The 16036-nt window shown below is 29.2% G+C and overlaps 2 protein-coding genes and 1 long non-coding RNA gene across 3 annotated transcripts; 2 read left to right on the forward strand and 1 right to left on the reverse strand.

Annotated features, from left to right (window-relative positions):
- Window positions 1-445: 445 nt before the first annotated feature.
- LOC105829701 (facilitated trehalose transporter Tret1) lies at window positions 446-9125 on the forward strand. The gene is made up of 6 exons (XM_036285684.1): window positions 446-2124; window positions 4166-4349; window positions 4670-4841; window positions 5879-6151; window positions 7211-7519; window positions 7698-9125. The coding sequence occupies exons 1-6, from the start codon at window positions 2082-2084 to the stop codon at window positions 8175-8177; spliced, it is 1461 nt and encodes a 486-aa protein (XP_036141577.1). The 5' UTR covers window positions 446-2081; the 3' UTR covers window positions 8178-9125.
- On the reverse strand, window positions 891-4092 carry LOC118645156. The gene is made up of 2 exons (XR_004962954.1): window positions 2712-4092; window positions 891-2153 (listed from the first exon to the last, which is right to left on the reverse strand). It is a non-coding gene; the product is annotated as an uncharacterized LOC118645156 (long non-coding RNA).
- LOC118645185 (facilitated trehalose transporter Tret1-like) lies at window positions 8741-16036 on the forward strand. Its single transcript, XM_036285802.1, has 7 exons — window positions 8741-8757; window positions 9727-9851; window positions 11648-11831; window positions 12303-12474; window positions 13552-13824; window positions 14772-15080; window positions 15259-16036. Exons 1-7 carry the CDS (start codon window positions 8741-8743, stop codon window positions 15682-15684), a joined length of 1506 nt encoding a protein of 501 aa, XP_036141695.1. The 3' UTR covers window positions 15685-16036.

Here is a 16036-nt window from a genome sequence, read left to right on the forward strand (position 1 = left end):
GTTTTTCATTAATATTATTGAAATTTTGACACATTGAGACGGGGAGAGATTAGGAAAGACCGAGAGAGACGGGGAGAGACGGGGAGAGACCGGGAGTGACGGGGAGAGACGGCGAGAGACGGGGAGAGACGGGGAAAGACGGCTAGAGACCGGAAGAGACCGGGAGAGACGAGCAGAGACCAGGAGAGATGGGAAGAAACGGGAGAGACCAGGAGAAGCGAAGAATGTTTCTATTGTGTTTAAATTAAGATAATAAGAAAAATAAAGATGGCTGTTATTTTATTGAAAAAAAGGAACTTATTTAAAACAGTTTTTTGAATAAATTTCTAAATCCATAGCAGCTTTTAGAAAAAAAAGTTAGAAGTACGTGAATAAATGAATATTAGATTTATTAAAGATAGATAAATGCTTATTCAAAAATAAAATAAAAAGAGCAACAGTAAAGCAAGGCTCTTAAAAGTTAAACAACAAAAGCAAAGAAAATTTGAAAAAAACGTAGCATAAGAATAGAGAGCCACAGCAACGCGTGGCAGGGCATAGCTAGTATATTTATAAAAAGAAATAACGTGCAAATTTTCTACTCTTATGACATATCAAGAGACTTAATATTTTACAACAAAGAATAATCAAGTAGAATATCAGAAGTGAACGTAATATATGTAGCTATTGTTTTACTGAAAAATTTAGAGATGTATTTAATATAAGAAAAAACTTCTTTAACCTTGCAGACCATCAGTCTTCTTATGTTGAATCAAAGAAAGTTTTAATTAAAAAGAAAAACGGATATAAAATTATACAATAAACGAACCTCCAAACAAAAAATGTAAAAAAAGGTGAAAAGGAAGTAGACTATTTGTACTTTGATATTTAAAATAACTTTATTTTCTACAAACGCAACCAAAAATAGTTTATTGTCTTCCAAACGTCTTATATAAAATTTAATATGACACATAGCACAAATATAATATATGTGTATAGTAGAAGTCATTTTATGCACAAATACGCACGTTAATGATGTTTTTGTATATATCATTGTCTATAAACTGTGTTTCTCGAGCGTAAAGAAATTTATATTGTGCAAGTAAACATTCTTTTTTGGCAAGCAAGTTCCTGTTTGATCGGTGAAGGAAATGCGATGAAACATTAATATGATTCTTTTACTTGTACTACATCGCAAGTTTCTAATATTACGTATGCCGATTGTAGGAGACGTAGCGTAGAGTATGAAAAATCATTAATGTTGTAACGTATTTCTCGTTCACAGATAAGAGACTAATCATTTTGTACCGTTTCTATAGAGAATGTAATAATTAACAACAACGCCGAAAATATCATTGTCAAATTGAAAATTTTATATCAATAATCATTGAAATCATTAAAATTACGGAATTTATATGGCGCAATAAAAAAGAACTACAACATAATTATTTCTAATAAATACTAATGATAATAAAATTTCATATATTTAATTATTTAGGAAACATAATTTTTATATAATTTGCATACGATATAAATATAAATATGTATAATAATTAAACAAACAAAATTATAAGAAATAGAACCCGAACTGTATTAATTCAGATGAATTTTTTAAATTATATTATTTATAAGTAATATTGTACATATTGCGATTTTTAAAATATTTTAATTAAATGGTACTATTTTTAGACGTCTGATACATATTTTTTTTAATTGACATCAGAAATACGAATCATACATCGTAAATTAATATGAAGAACGTCGCGAAACCGAACGCAGAACAAAAAGATATTTCCGTGGCATCGTCGCATGCCATGATCAGCAATCACTATCGCGTTTTGCGAGATAAATGATAAGAGAAAAGAATAGGGAAAAGACGTAGTAACTCATTACAGAAACCCGAACGGGACAGAAAGAAAATGACTTCCACTTGTGTTAACGAGAAGATAGAGAAGCATTTTTATAAAGACTATGTTATAGTGTGCACCAATAAATTTCTCTTCGGAGTTGTGTGATACATTTCTGGCTAAACAATCTGGAGACTTAAATATACTCGGACGTCACTCGGGTTGAGCACCGTCAGTCATTGCTGCTTTGAAGACATGACGGGTTCCAAGCACGTGCAGTTCCTGGCCGCTGCGACATGTAAGTTCCCATCAAAAAAGAATTAAATCCTGGAAGAAAAAGAGAGAAATCCAAATTAATCCATTATCGAATTTTTTTCTTATGAGTTTGGGTCTTAAAATCCATTTTTTTAATATGCACTTTTTCAAAACAATTTAGCGATAATATTATTAAAATTAAAACATTTTTTAAATTATTTAAAAAATGAGATGGATTAAGTTAATAATTCAATTTTTTTTACAAATATATCAACTTAATCGTTTATATAAAACTGTTATATTATATCCATTATTTTGCGATTACCTTTGCTCTCGTTAAATACTGTAAGTTTTGAAAAAGCAATTTTAATTCTTTGATATTTTTATTTTCATTCCTGTATAGAGAAATTTATTAATTATAAAATCCATATATTGTTTATTTACAATTTTTGAGTTGCGGCTCAGAATAGCTTCTGATTTTATTACTTGTTACAAATTTATTCCTCTACATTTTAATTCTCATTTCTTCTTTATTTTTCTTACATTAAATCTTAATCAAAATATTAAAATTATTCTGAAGAAAAAAAAATTTCTCCGATGTATCTAAAAATTTAATCAAACAGTACAAACCAGAAAATAATTTTGTTGGATTATTAAAATAATTATGTAGGATACTCGAACAGTGCTGGAACTTTATGACAATCTTGAAACAATGTCAACATAACAGTTCAACAAAATTACTTTTAGACTTATACATACACCCAAATCATGCTTATATACAGATGCTGACTGATTTGATATTTCTCTTATCGATTAAAGTCGATAGAAGAAATACCGAATCATTCAGCAACTAGATGATTTAATCAGTAAATGATTACAAAAGAATTGATTATCAATAATTTATCGTGATCAGACATCACGTGCTAAATTGTCTGTTTCTCTTTAACTTGTAGCGTATTCGCATAATATATATTGCAAAACGATTACACCACATACATATCTATCTGGATCCATATGTTCGCGAATATTTAGCATGAATTTACTACGTCACAATAATTGTTATCCCTTCGTGTCAGACGCGTCCAATCCTTATAAAATGTAATACTAGACAGTATTAAATTGATCAGTAATTATTACTTATTTTTGGTATTACAAGTATTAACAATAGTGTATTTAAAATAAGTATTAATTAATATTGGCCAAATTAATATTGCCCAGTATTTTATTTTTATAAGAAATCTTTGTAAAATGTGTAAAATGTTTTATATTTTCCTTTATGACGTTATTGTTTTAAAACATTTTTTAGACACGCGCGCAATGTCCGGACTATTTTAAATTATAACTGTACTGTTATGACAATATTAACAAGATTGTATTCTCTTCTACGTCATGTCCGCGTGCGGCTCTTACGACGCATTATTGTAAATTCCAAGCGTGCAATCAACGATCTGTATGAACTGTAAAGTTTATTGGGAAATTACGTAATTAAGGTTCCACAGCATATTGTTATAAATTCAGGGACCCGGACCGAAATCAAATTATGGTTCGGTTTTAGTTACGGTTTAATAAAATATTTGAAAACTGTACCGGTTTAGTGTAACAGGTAAACAAGATTTTAACAAGATTAACAAGGATTTCAGTGGTTCTAATTTCTTGACAAATAAAAAAAACTAAAAACCGTTTAAATTACGGTTTTTTTTCAGTTCTAGTTCTAGATTTTAATTTTTTATTTCTTAATAAATAATAATAGGTAATTAATATTATTTAGAAATATTTAATAATAATTTAAATAATTTTAGAGTGTAGAGGAAACAAAAACTGATTTGAATTGTTCCCATAAAGTCATTGCACCAAAAAAAAAGAAAAAAACACAAGAACCGAATGGAACCGGGTCCCTACTTATAATAATACAATATTTTTATTTTACTCTTATTTGTGACCAATTTTGTTCTGAACATGTGTATTTAATTCTAAGATTCCAGCATTTACAATCTGTTATTACGTCTAAGATTTATTATTTTAAATATAAATTTTAACATGCATCATAGTATTATCCATTTCTACACTTTTAAAATTTTGTACAGGCAGTTTATCTTTATTCGCTGTTGGTGCCATGACAGTATGGACGAGTCCTGTTCTTCCTAACTTAATGATCGGGAACGGACCATTGGGTTCACCAATTAGTAGCGAGCAGAGTTCTTGGATAGGATCTCTATTGGCCGTCGGTGCTATTCCTGGCAGCTTCATAGCAGGGTACCTCGCAGACAGGTGCGCAGACAAAATTAGTCGTTTAATTACAAGTATCGAAGTACAAAGATTTAACTATCTGCCCTATTTCTTAAAATCAGTTCAGAAGTAAAAAAAAATTAACCACGTAAACAAACTAGCGTTATTTGTCATTTTAACGTTAAAGTTAAAATTATAATAGACTTTATATCTTTCGATCTATTGGACTGTCAAAATAATGATAAGTAACGACAGCTTGCAATATATGGAAATTTTTGCGAAGACATAAAACACTAGCAGATGTAAATATTTTGGAAACCAAATTAAATACAAAACTGACTTTTTCCATCGAATTTCTACAGATGGGGCCGTAAAAGAACGTTGCTATTTTGTACAGTGCCGTTTTTAATTGGATGGATACTTCTTGCCACTGCAAATCACGTTGAACAACTTTATGTCGCGCGATTTATACATGGATTGACTAAATCTGTTTCATTCGTGATCTTTCCCATGTATTGTGGTGAAATTGCTGAGGTAGATTCATTTTACGTGTAAAAGAAGTACAATTATTTATACAGAGTTTTTAACTTTTTCGTGTTTTGTTTTTTGTTTAAGAAATAATTAATTACTCAATAGATAAAAGTCCGACACTCCGACATAGGTCGCTTAAAAACAAACTTTTTTATTTTTTAAAAACTAAACATTATTATATTGATATTACTATTATATATTAATACTGATAAAAAAATATGATTTGCGGAGAATATTAAAAAAAGCAAAAACTCAATTTCTACAATTATAACTTTTTTAATGTAAAATCTTAGAAAAATAAATTCTTCGCAATTTAAAATTAAAAGATTAAGATTTAAAATTAATAATCAATTATTAATTAAAAGTTTATTTATAATTAATAATTCTACTTTGGAAACAAATATAAATTCTATTAATGCATTTAATTATATTATATTACTTATGACCTTTAAAGGACCGGCCCTTTTTGGACAATTTTCTTAGAGCTAGAACATTTTTGTTTTTGTTAGTGAGTTGAACTACAGTAAAGATAACATTGCTCTAACGCTTAATAATAAGTTTCCGATCCTGGAGAGGTTAAGGTCAAATTTTTCAAATAGTTTATTTCAGTTTTATTACAAAAAACATTAATTACCTTTACTAAACAAAACAATATTATAAAACCCAATATATATCATCTGATAGAAGATACATTTTAGTTTTTATGTTTTTAAAATGTAACTCTTAGTTTTTATTTTAAGAAATATAATTCAAAAAATAAAATGGTGTACAATAATATTGTCAATCTTTTTATACATAAATTTAATCCGTATATAATTGTTATACTATTTGATTATTTATTTATTCTTCTAAGTTTTAAGATTTTACTTATAGCAAATTCTCTTTGCAAATTTTTTAGAAAATTTTCTTATCTGTCAGTATGTATGATTGGTGTAAATAGCAATTTTATTATCTTTGTTTTGTTAAGTAATATTTTAAAACTATTAAATTGTTTGTTATATAATAACAAACTTACATATAACTATCGTTACATTTTTCAGACTTCTATCAGAGGAACATTAGGCTCTTTTATGGAGGCCTCTAACGCACTTGGAGGGCTATATGCTTTTGCTATTGGACCGTTTGTCAGCTACACGATTTTTTGCATTGTCTGTGGCATTCTGCCAGTTATTTTTTTTGTTTGCTTCATGATAATGCCCGAGTCTCCATACTTCCTTCTCAGAAACGGTCGCAGAAATAAAGCAGTCGCTTCTCTAGCGAAACTCCGAGGCAAATCCAAAGCGATTGTTCAGAAGGAAGCCGATGAAATACAAGTAGGCCAACAATTTTTTCTCATAAAATCACCCGCTCTAAAAAAATTCCAGAATTCTAAGATTCTTAACATGAACAATCGAACTGCATATCAATTTACTTTTCATTAATTATTTCTCATTAATTCTCCAAATTTCTAATTTTATTTGCAAACAAATATTTCTTCAAAGAAAGTCAAAATGTAGTCGACTGACTGGATAAATTTATAGTTGTAATCTTTTAACTTAATAAAATAATAATAAAAGAATTTAGCCAGTTAGTCGACTACATCTTTAGATTTTATTACTGGCGACAATAAGCGATTCTTGCTAATTTGTATATCTCTTCGTTGAGTTTTTGATAAATTGCTTGAAAGACAAGAAAATTTATTTATATTAATACTTCATTAACACTTATTATTTATAATATTATTACATTAATACTAAGTGCACTGCCACAGCCACATACTCGATCAATTCTAAGTGTATATTCGAACATAGATGTCTATAGGAAAGGCAATGAAGTTATTTGGCCTCCTCTGGAAAATGATAACTTACTCTATCTGCGATGGCAAAAGTATTCGCAGGGACAGCATGAATACTTCATGAATACCCCCTTAAACAAATCATGCGCAAGTCCTTGTGTTCAAATGTATTGTCTATTACAGTGCGTTAAACAAGCCCGATCGCATTAAAGATCATTTCATTGATTCTAAATGATAATAAGGAACAGTAACAAAGGACTAACATGCTTTCGAAAAACATTTCTTTTTACAATGAAGAATCTAGTATAAATTGTATTTCAGTCATATAACTACATGTTAGACAGGAAAAGGCCTTGCTTCAGTGTCAAAACAGCAACAAAATACATGCATTTGCAAGAATAATTAACATAAAAAAAGTTAAGGAACTGAAAGTTTACAAGTTGGAAGTGGGGCAAATATTTATTGTTAACTTTATGTTTCAGTGGTAATTTATACTTATTATTACATACCATTGTTTCATAATATTCTGAAAAAATTTTTGATAATTTGTAACTTAAATATAAACGTTGCTTAACAAGTATCTTTTCCGATTTTTCAGGTTATACTCGATGAGAATTACAAGAATCAAGTTAGTATCTCAGTCCTGTTCAAAGTGAAAGCGAACTTTAAGGCGTTGATCTACACGTGTACCTTACTTACCTTTCAACAGTTGACCGGTATAGATATGGTTTTAATGTATACTCAAAGCATTTTTGAAGCTGCCGGGGGTAGTGTGCCCAGTAAACAGGCACCGATTATTCTCGCAACTGTGCGCGTGCTAGCGTCAGCGATGACACCCGTAATTATCGATTGGTCAGGTAGACGAATTCTCCTAATTTTCTCCGGTATCGGCGAAACAATCAGCTTGGTGAGTTTTCCTAATTTGTAAATTTAATCGCGAATTAATTAACTTACCCGTTACAAAAAAAATACTAAAGTTAATAAAAAGTGAAAAAAAAAAAGAAATAGTTAGTTCTAACTTTGAGATGTAATTTAATTTAATAAACTTTTATTACGTGCTTGTATGATTAGACATTTATTTGCAGTGTGCCCTGGGTTTGTACTTCTACCTGAAGGACGTACAGCATGCAAATGACACAGTAGAGCAGATTTCCTGGTTGCCGGTGGTCGCGCTCACCACCTTCGTCGCTACGTACTGCATAGGTTGGGGACCAGTTCCATGGGCGATGATAAGCGAAATGTTCGCCTCGAATGTCAAAGCTAAGGCTTCCGCTATATCGAATTTCCTCTTCTGGTCGTTAGGCTTTCTCATAGTCAAATTTTCTAGTAACATTAACGAAGCGTTTGGCAAGTACACAATATTTTGGACGTTTGGAGGATTCTGCTTCCTCAGTATTCTTTTCACGGTATCCTTTTTGCCCGAAACGAAAGGCAAGTCTCTTCAGCAAATCCAGAATGAACTTAGTGGCGTGACTTGGATAACATGTATGTCAAAAACGGAACAAAGAAGTGAGGAGAAAGCACTCACGTCTGATCCTAACAAACGGTGTACGCTAACCACCTGATAATTTCGTTAGACTTTTAAATAATTATTTATATTTATAAAAAGAAATAACGTGCAAATTTTTTTATGGCATATGAAGTGACTTAATATTTTACAATAATGAATAATTAATATAAGTAAAAATGAAGCTAATATATGTACCTATTGTTTTACTGCCAAATTTAGAGATATAGTTAACATAAGAAAAAAGCATTTTTAAGGTTGTGGATCATCAGTCTCCCTACTAATATTGAATCAAAGAGATTTTAATTAAAAAGAAAAACGAATATTAAATTATACAATAAATGAACGTCTAAATTAACAATTTAAGAGAGGGTAAAGAGGAGGTACACTATTTTTTTTTGATATTTGAAATAACTTCTTTATATTCTATACGTAACCAAAAATACTTTATTGTCTTCCAAACGTCTTTACATAAAATTTAATATGGCACGGAATACAATTATAATATATATGTATAATAGAAGTCATTTTATGCACAAATACGCTTATTAATAATATTTTGGTGCATATCATTGTTTATAAACTTTCTCGAGTGTAGAGAAATTTATAACGTGCAAGTAAATGGTTTTTTTTGACAAGTAAGTTTTTGCTTGGTCAGTGAAGGAAATGCAATAAGATACCAATATGATTCTTCTACTTGTATTTTATGAAAAATCTTTAATATTACATATACTGACTGTAGAAAACGTAGCATAAAATATAAAAAATGAGTTTGCAGCGTATTTCTATATCATGGATAAGAAACTAGTCATTTTGTAACATCTGTATACAGAATGTAATAATTAACAACGACGTCAAAAATATCATTGTTAAATGGAAAATTTCATGTCAATAATTATTGAAATCATTAAAACTGGCAATAATTTAAAAAATTTATATGGCGCAAAAGTGAAAACAAGCTATAACATAGTTATTTTTAATAAATATTCACCATAACAAAATTTTATATATTTAATCATTTATAAAACATAATTTTTATATAATACGATATAAATAATTAGTGTATAATAATTAAACAAACACAATTATTTTAAGAAATAGAACCCGAAGTGTATTATTAGTTAATTTAGATAAGTTTTCTAAGTTATATTATTTATAAGTAATATATTATTTATAAATTTATAGAATATAAAAGTAATATTGTACATACATATTATTGTCTTTAAAATTATTTTAATTAAATGGTACTAATTTTAAACGTCTGGTACATACTTTTTTTTTATTGATGAGACTGACACCAGAAATACGAAGCATACACTGTAAATTAGTATGGAGAACATCGCGAAACCGAACGCAGAACAAAAAAAATATTTCCTTGGCATCGTCGCATCAGTTTGGCAATCAATATTGAGTTTTGCGAGATAAATGATAAGAAAAAAAAATAGGAAAAGAACGTCTTAACTGATTACAGATCTAGAAAGAAAGAGAAAACGACTCTCACTTGTGAGTCGAATGCCCCAACAAGAAGATAGAGGGACATTCTTATAAAGACTATGTTATAGTGTGCACCAATCAATTTCTCTTTGAAGTTGATGATACATTCCTAGCTACGAAATCCGTATACTTGAATATATCCGGATATCACCCGGGTTGAGCACCGTTAGCAATCGCTGCTTCGAAGACATGACGGAAACGGGTTCCAAACACATACAGTTCCTGGCCGCTGCGACATGTAAGTCCCCATCAATAAAGAATTAAATCCTAGCGGAAAAAGAGAGAAATCTAAATTAATCCATTATCAATTTTTTTTTCTTGAGAGTTTACGTCTTAAAATCCACTTTTCAAATAAGCATTTAAAAAAAATTTAGCTTTAATAATTATTAAAATTAAAAGCACTTTTTAATTCTTTTTTTGACTATCTAAAAATTTAGTTAGATAGTACAAATCAAAAAATAATTTTGTTAAATAATCAAAATAATTATTTAGAAGTGCTAAAACATTATAATATTCTTAAAACAATGTCAACTTGATGTTCAACAAAATTATTTTTAAACTTATACGCTCAAAGACACACAAACACAAACACAAACACAAATCATGCTTATGTACAGTTGTCGAAAGATTTGATATTCTTCTTATCAATTACAATCGATAAAAGAGAAGCATTATGTAATGTCACGATCAGCTTTATGTTAAATCATTTAGCAACTAGATGGTTTTATCAGTAAATTATGATGTGATTACAAAAAAATGATTATCAATAATTTATCACGATCAAAGTTAGACATCACGTGCTAAATTGTTTGTTTCTCTTCACTTTGTAGCGTATTTGCATATTTCGTATTACAGAACGATCATTTCGCATACATATCTATTTGGATCTACATATTCGCAAATATTTGGTACAAATTTAATACGTCTTAGTTCGTTATCTTCTCGTGTCAAACGTGTTTAACCCTTATAAAAATGTAACTGTATAGTATTAAATTGGCCAGTTATTATTACTCATTTTTAGTATTAAAAGTATTAACAATAGTACACTTAAAATAATGGTTAATTATAGTCTGAGAAAAAATGTTTCATATAAAAACGTGTATATATATATATATATATATATATATATATATATATATGTCTATATATGTTTACACTAATTTCTTTTCTTTTGTAAAATTACTGTTTAATATGAAAAAAATTATAGTCATATTAAAAAGACAGAAACTAATTAAAAATTAATTTTCGCATTACTTCTTTTAAAAAAACCACATATAAAAAATTGTCCATATATAATTATATATGTTCCGGAATGTATATGATTATATATGAACAATTTTTCATACTTAGCTTTTTTAAAAAAAGCAATACAAAAATTATTTTTTAAAGTAATTTTTGTCTTTTCATATAACTACTATTTTTTTATATCAAACAAATTTTACAAAAGAAAGGAAACTAGTATAAACATATATGGACATATTTTATATATATTTATATATGTTTTTATATAAAACATTTCTTCCCGGGAGGCCAATTTAATATTGTCCAGTGTTATATTTTTATAAGAAATCTTTATAATATATGTAAGATATTTTATATCTTCATTTATGATATCTTTACACATAGTTTTAAAACGTCTTTTAGATGCGAGTGATGTCCGAATTGTTTTACATTTTACATTATAGCTTTACGTTATGACACTTATGCTTACTAAAGCGAGATTGTATTCTCGTCTATGTCATGTCCACGCGCGGCTCTTACGTCACATTATTGTAAATTGGAAGCGTACGATCGACGATCTGTACCGTTTATTGGGAAATTATGTGATTAAGATTCCATAATGCACATTATTATAATAACAAAATATTTACTTTTTATTTTACTTTTATTTGTAACAAATCCGTTCTGTACATATGTGTTCAATTTTCAGACTTCAGCATTTACAATCTGTTATTGTGTCTAAAATTTATTATTTTAAATATAAATTTTAAGATGAAGTACTTTCCATTTGTACACTTCTAAAATTTTATACAGCCAGTTTATCTGTATTTGCGGCTGGTGCCATGATGACATGGACGAGTCCGGTTCTTCCTAAATTAATGAACGGTGACGGACCTTTGGGATCACCAATTAGCAGCGATCAGAGTTCTTGGATAGCATCTCTGGTATCCCTTGCTTCTATTCCTGGTAGCTTCATAGCAGGATACCTCGGAGACAGGTGGCATACAAAATTAGTCGTTTAATTACACGTACAAGTTTTGGAATGCAAAGATTTAAGTATCTACACTATTTCTTAAAATCAGTTGACAATTAGAGAAACAAATTAATCAGGTAAACAAGATAGCGTTATTTGTCATTTTAACGTAAAAGTTAAAATTATAATAAAATTTAAATCTTTCGATCTTTTGGGCTATAAAAATAATGAGAACGACAGCTTGCTGCTCTTATAAAAATTTAATATTAGTCAGTATTAAATTTGTCAGTAATACTTATTTTTAGTATGAAAAGTTTTTCTGTTAATACTTTTAATACTCAAAATAAGTAATAATTACTTACCAATTTAATATTGTTTATTACATTTTTATAGGAGTATCTTAAAATCTTCACAAAGAAATAAAACACGATTAGATTTAAATATTTGATAACCAATTTAAGTACAAAACTGACTTTTTCCATCGAATTTCTACAGATGGGGCCGTAAAAGAACGTTGCTGTTTTGTACAGTGCCGTTTTCAATTGGATGGATACTTCTTGCCACTGCAAATCACGTTGATCAGCTTTATGCCGCGCGGTTTATACTTGGATTGGCTAAGTCTATCCCATTTATGATCTACCCCATGTACTGTGGCGAAATTGCTGAGGTAAATTTATTTTACATGTAAAAGATGTACAATTATTTATACAAAATTTTTTAACTTTTCGTTTTGTTTTTTGTTTAAGAAATAATTAATTACTTAATAGATGAAAGTCCGAAACTTCGACATAAGTCGTTTAAAATCAAACTTTTTTATTTCTTAAAAACCAAACATTATTATATTGATATTACTATTATATATTAATACTAATAAAGAAATCTGTTTTATTATATATTAATACTAATAAAGAAATCTGTGAAAAAAGCAAAAAACCAGTTTATACAATCATGGCTTTTTTAATGTAAAAAAATCTTTGAAAAACATATTCTTCACATTTCAGAATTAAAAGATCATCAATTATTAATTAAAAATTAATCAATAATTAAAAGATTAATCAGTAATTGTCAATTATTGATAAATTATCTCTTACTTCATAATTAATTCTTCTACTTTGGAAAGAAATCTAAATTCTATTATTACTATCAATACTATCAATACTATTACTTACAATCTTTAAAGGACCGCCTCTTCTACGGACGAGTTTTTAGTTTTAAAGCTAGAACATTTTTATCCTTGTCAGTATGTTGAACTACGGAAAATGTTAAGTTTCCAGTTCTGGAGAGATTAAGGTCCAATTTTTTAGATAGTTTATTTCAGTTTTATTACAAAAAACGTTAATTACTATTACTAAACAAAACAATATTATAAAACCCAATATATACTATCTAATAGAAGATACATTTTAGTTTTAATGTTTTCAAAATTTTACTTTTAGTTTTTATTTTAAGAAATATAAACAAAAACAAATTGGTGCACTATAATATTGGCAAGCTTTTTATACTTGAATTTAATACGTATATAATTATTATACCATTTGTTTATTTATATTTTTCCATTTTAAGATGTTATTTATAATATCTTTTTTACTAAAAATTTTCTGAAGGTTTACCTATCCATCAAGATGTATGATTGGAGTAAATTCCAATTTTATTATCTTTGTTTCGTTAAGTAATATTTCAAGATTATTAAATTGTTTATTATATAGTAGCAAATTTACATATAACTATTCTTACATCTTTTCAGACTTCTATCAGAGGAACTTTAGGCTCTTTTATTGAGCCCTCTAATGCAATTGGTGGGCTATATGCTTACGCTATTGGACCGTTTGTCAGCTACACAATTTTTTGTATTGTCTGTGGCATCCTGCCAGTGATTTTCTTCGTTTGCTTCATGATGATGCCCGAGTCTCCATACTACCTTCTCAGCAATGGGCGCAGAGATGAGGCAGTCGCTTCTCTAGCAAAGCTCCGAGGCAAATCCAAAGCAGTTGCCCAGGGGGAAGCCGATGAAATACAAGTAGGCCAACAATTTTCTCTCACATGCTTTAATACAAACTCCAAAATTTTAAGATTCTTAAGATCAATACTCGAATCGAAAATTAATTAACTTCTTGTTAATTCTTTGTTAAGAAATTTACAAACTGTCGAGGTAATCAAACTCGAGTTTTTTCATAAAGAAAAAAGAATTTTTCTTCAAACAGATTTGTCAGAAAAATATACTGTCTGTATAAAATGTTTTAATAAAAATTGCTAATTTTATTCGCAAACATATATCTCTTTGTTGATTTTCTGGCAAATGGTTCAAGAGACAAAGAAATCATTAATACTAAGTGCACCGCTACGAGCGCATACTTGATCATTGCTAAGTGTATGTTCGAACATACGTCCGTAGGAAGGTAATTAAGGGTTTTTGTCTTCCTCTGGAAAATGATAACATACGCGATCGGCGATGGCAAGGACATTCGCAGAGAGAGCAAGAAGAAATACTTCATGAATACCCTATTGAAAAAATCTTGCGGATGCCCTTGTGTTCAAATGTATATTATTTATTAAAAGGCGCATTAAACAAGCACGATCGCGGTAAAGATTATTTCTTTGATTCTAAATGATAATGAGGAACAGTCACAAAGGATTGACATGCTTTCGAAAAACATTTTTTTTTACAATAAAAGCTCTAGCAAAAATTGCCAGGTATTTGTCATGTTAAACGGAAAAAAGACCTAGCTTCAATGTTAAAACAGCCACAAAATACAATCTAATTGGAAGAATAATTAAAAATATTAAGAAACTGAAAGTTTACAAGTTGGAAATGGAGAAAATATTTATTGTTAACTTTATCTTTTAGTGGTGACTTATACTTTTTATTATATACCATTGTTTTATAATATTCTGGGCAAATTTTTGATAATTTATTATTAGTTAAACATAAATGTTGCTTAATAAGTATCGTTTCCAATTTTTCAGGTCATACTCGACGAGAATTACAAGAATCAAATTAGTATCTCAGTCCTGTTCAAAGTGAAAGCGAACTTTAAGGCGTTGATCTACACGTGTACCTTAGTTACCTTCCAGCAGTTTACTGGTATCAACATAATTCTATTGTATAATCAAAGTATTTTCGAAGCTGCCGGGGGTAGTATCTCTAGTAAACAAGCACCGATTATTATCGCAATTGTGCGCCTGTTAGCGTCAGCGATGACACCCGTAATTATCGATTGGTCAGGTAGAAGAACTCTCCTAATTTTCTCTGGCATCGGCGAAACAATTAGCTTGGTGAGTTTTTTTAATTTTTAAATTTAATTGCGAATTAATCAACTTACCCGTTACAAAAAAATACTAAAGTTAATAAAAAGTCAAAAAAATAGAAATAGTTGGTTTTAACTTTGAGATGTAATTTAATTCAATAAACTTTTATTACGTGCTTGTCGTATGATTAGACATTTATTTGCAGTGTACCCTGGGTTTGTACTTCTATTTGAAGGACGTGCAACATGCAGACGACATAGTAGAGCAAATATCCTGGTTACCGTTAGTCGCGCTCATCATCTTCGTCGCCATGTATTGCATAGGTTGGGGGCCGGTTACATGGGCGATGATAGGCGAAATGTTCGCCTCGAACGTCAAGGCTAAGGCTTCCGCTATATCGATTTCTCTCCTCTGGTCGTTAAGTTTTATCACCGTCAAATTTTCTAGCAACATTGACGAAGCGTTTGGCAAGTACACAATATTTTGGACATTTGGAGTATTCTGCTTTCTCAGTATCCTTTTCACGGTGTTCTTTCTGCCCGAAACGAAAGGCAAGACACTTCAACAAATCCAGGATGAACTTAGTGGAATGACTGAGATTACAGATGTCAAGAAGGGAATAAAGAGGTAAAGAGGAAACGTTCATGTCCGATTATTCTGACGAACAGTGTATGTACGCTAAACATGATCCGATTTTGCGACATTTTGAAGAGATTAGACGATATTTTAATGTACACTATTAAAAATTTTAATATAAAATTTTATAAAAGTAATTGTATCTGTTTTCGCTTCCAAAATTTATATTGACTAATTCACGATATGAAAAATTTTAATTTTATAAAAATTAACAAATTCATACTGGTTGCACGTGTTGTTCAACTAATAAAAATTTTGTAAACAATTTATAGTGTTAGATATGTTGACTAGATGTATATTAAAATAATCTTTTACAAAGTGTAAAAAGCGCTGTAATATATTAATAA

This window comes from Monomorium pharaonis, chromosome 4 (assembly GCF_013373865.1).
Source record: "Monomorium pharaonis isolate MP-MQ-018 chromosome 4, ASM1337386v2, whole genome shotgun sequence".
Lineage (NCBI taxonomy): Eukaryota > Metazoa > Arthropoda > Insecta > Hymenoptera > Formicidae > Monomorium > Monomorium pharaonis.

Coding starts and splice junctions, on each gene's coding strand:
- LOC105829701 (XM_036285684.1), top strand. CDS start 2,082: ATGACGGGTTCCAAGCACGTGCAGTTCCTGGCCGCTGCGACAT. Junction 4,842..5,878: donor ATTGTGGTGAAATTGCTGAG/GTAGATTCATTT, acceptor TACATTTTTCAG/ACTTCTATCAGAGGAACATT. Junction 6,152..7,210: donor AGGAAGCCGATGAAATACAA/GTAGGCCAACAA, acceptor CCGATTTTTCAG/GTTATACTCGATGAGAATTA.
- LOC118645185 (XM_036285802.1), top strand. Junction 11,832..12,302: donor GCAGGATACCTCGGAGACAG/GTGGCATACAAA, acceptor GAATTTCTACAG/ATGGGGCCGTAAAAGAACGT. Junction 13,825..14,771: donor GGGAAGCCGATGAAATACAA/GTAGGCCAACAA, acceptor CCAATTTTTCAG/GTCATACTCGACGAGAATTA.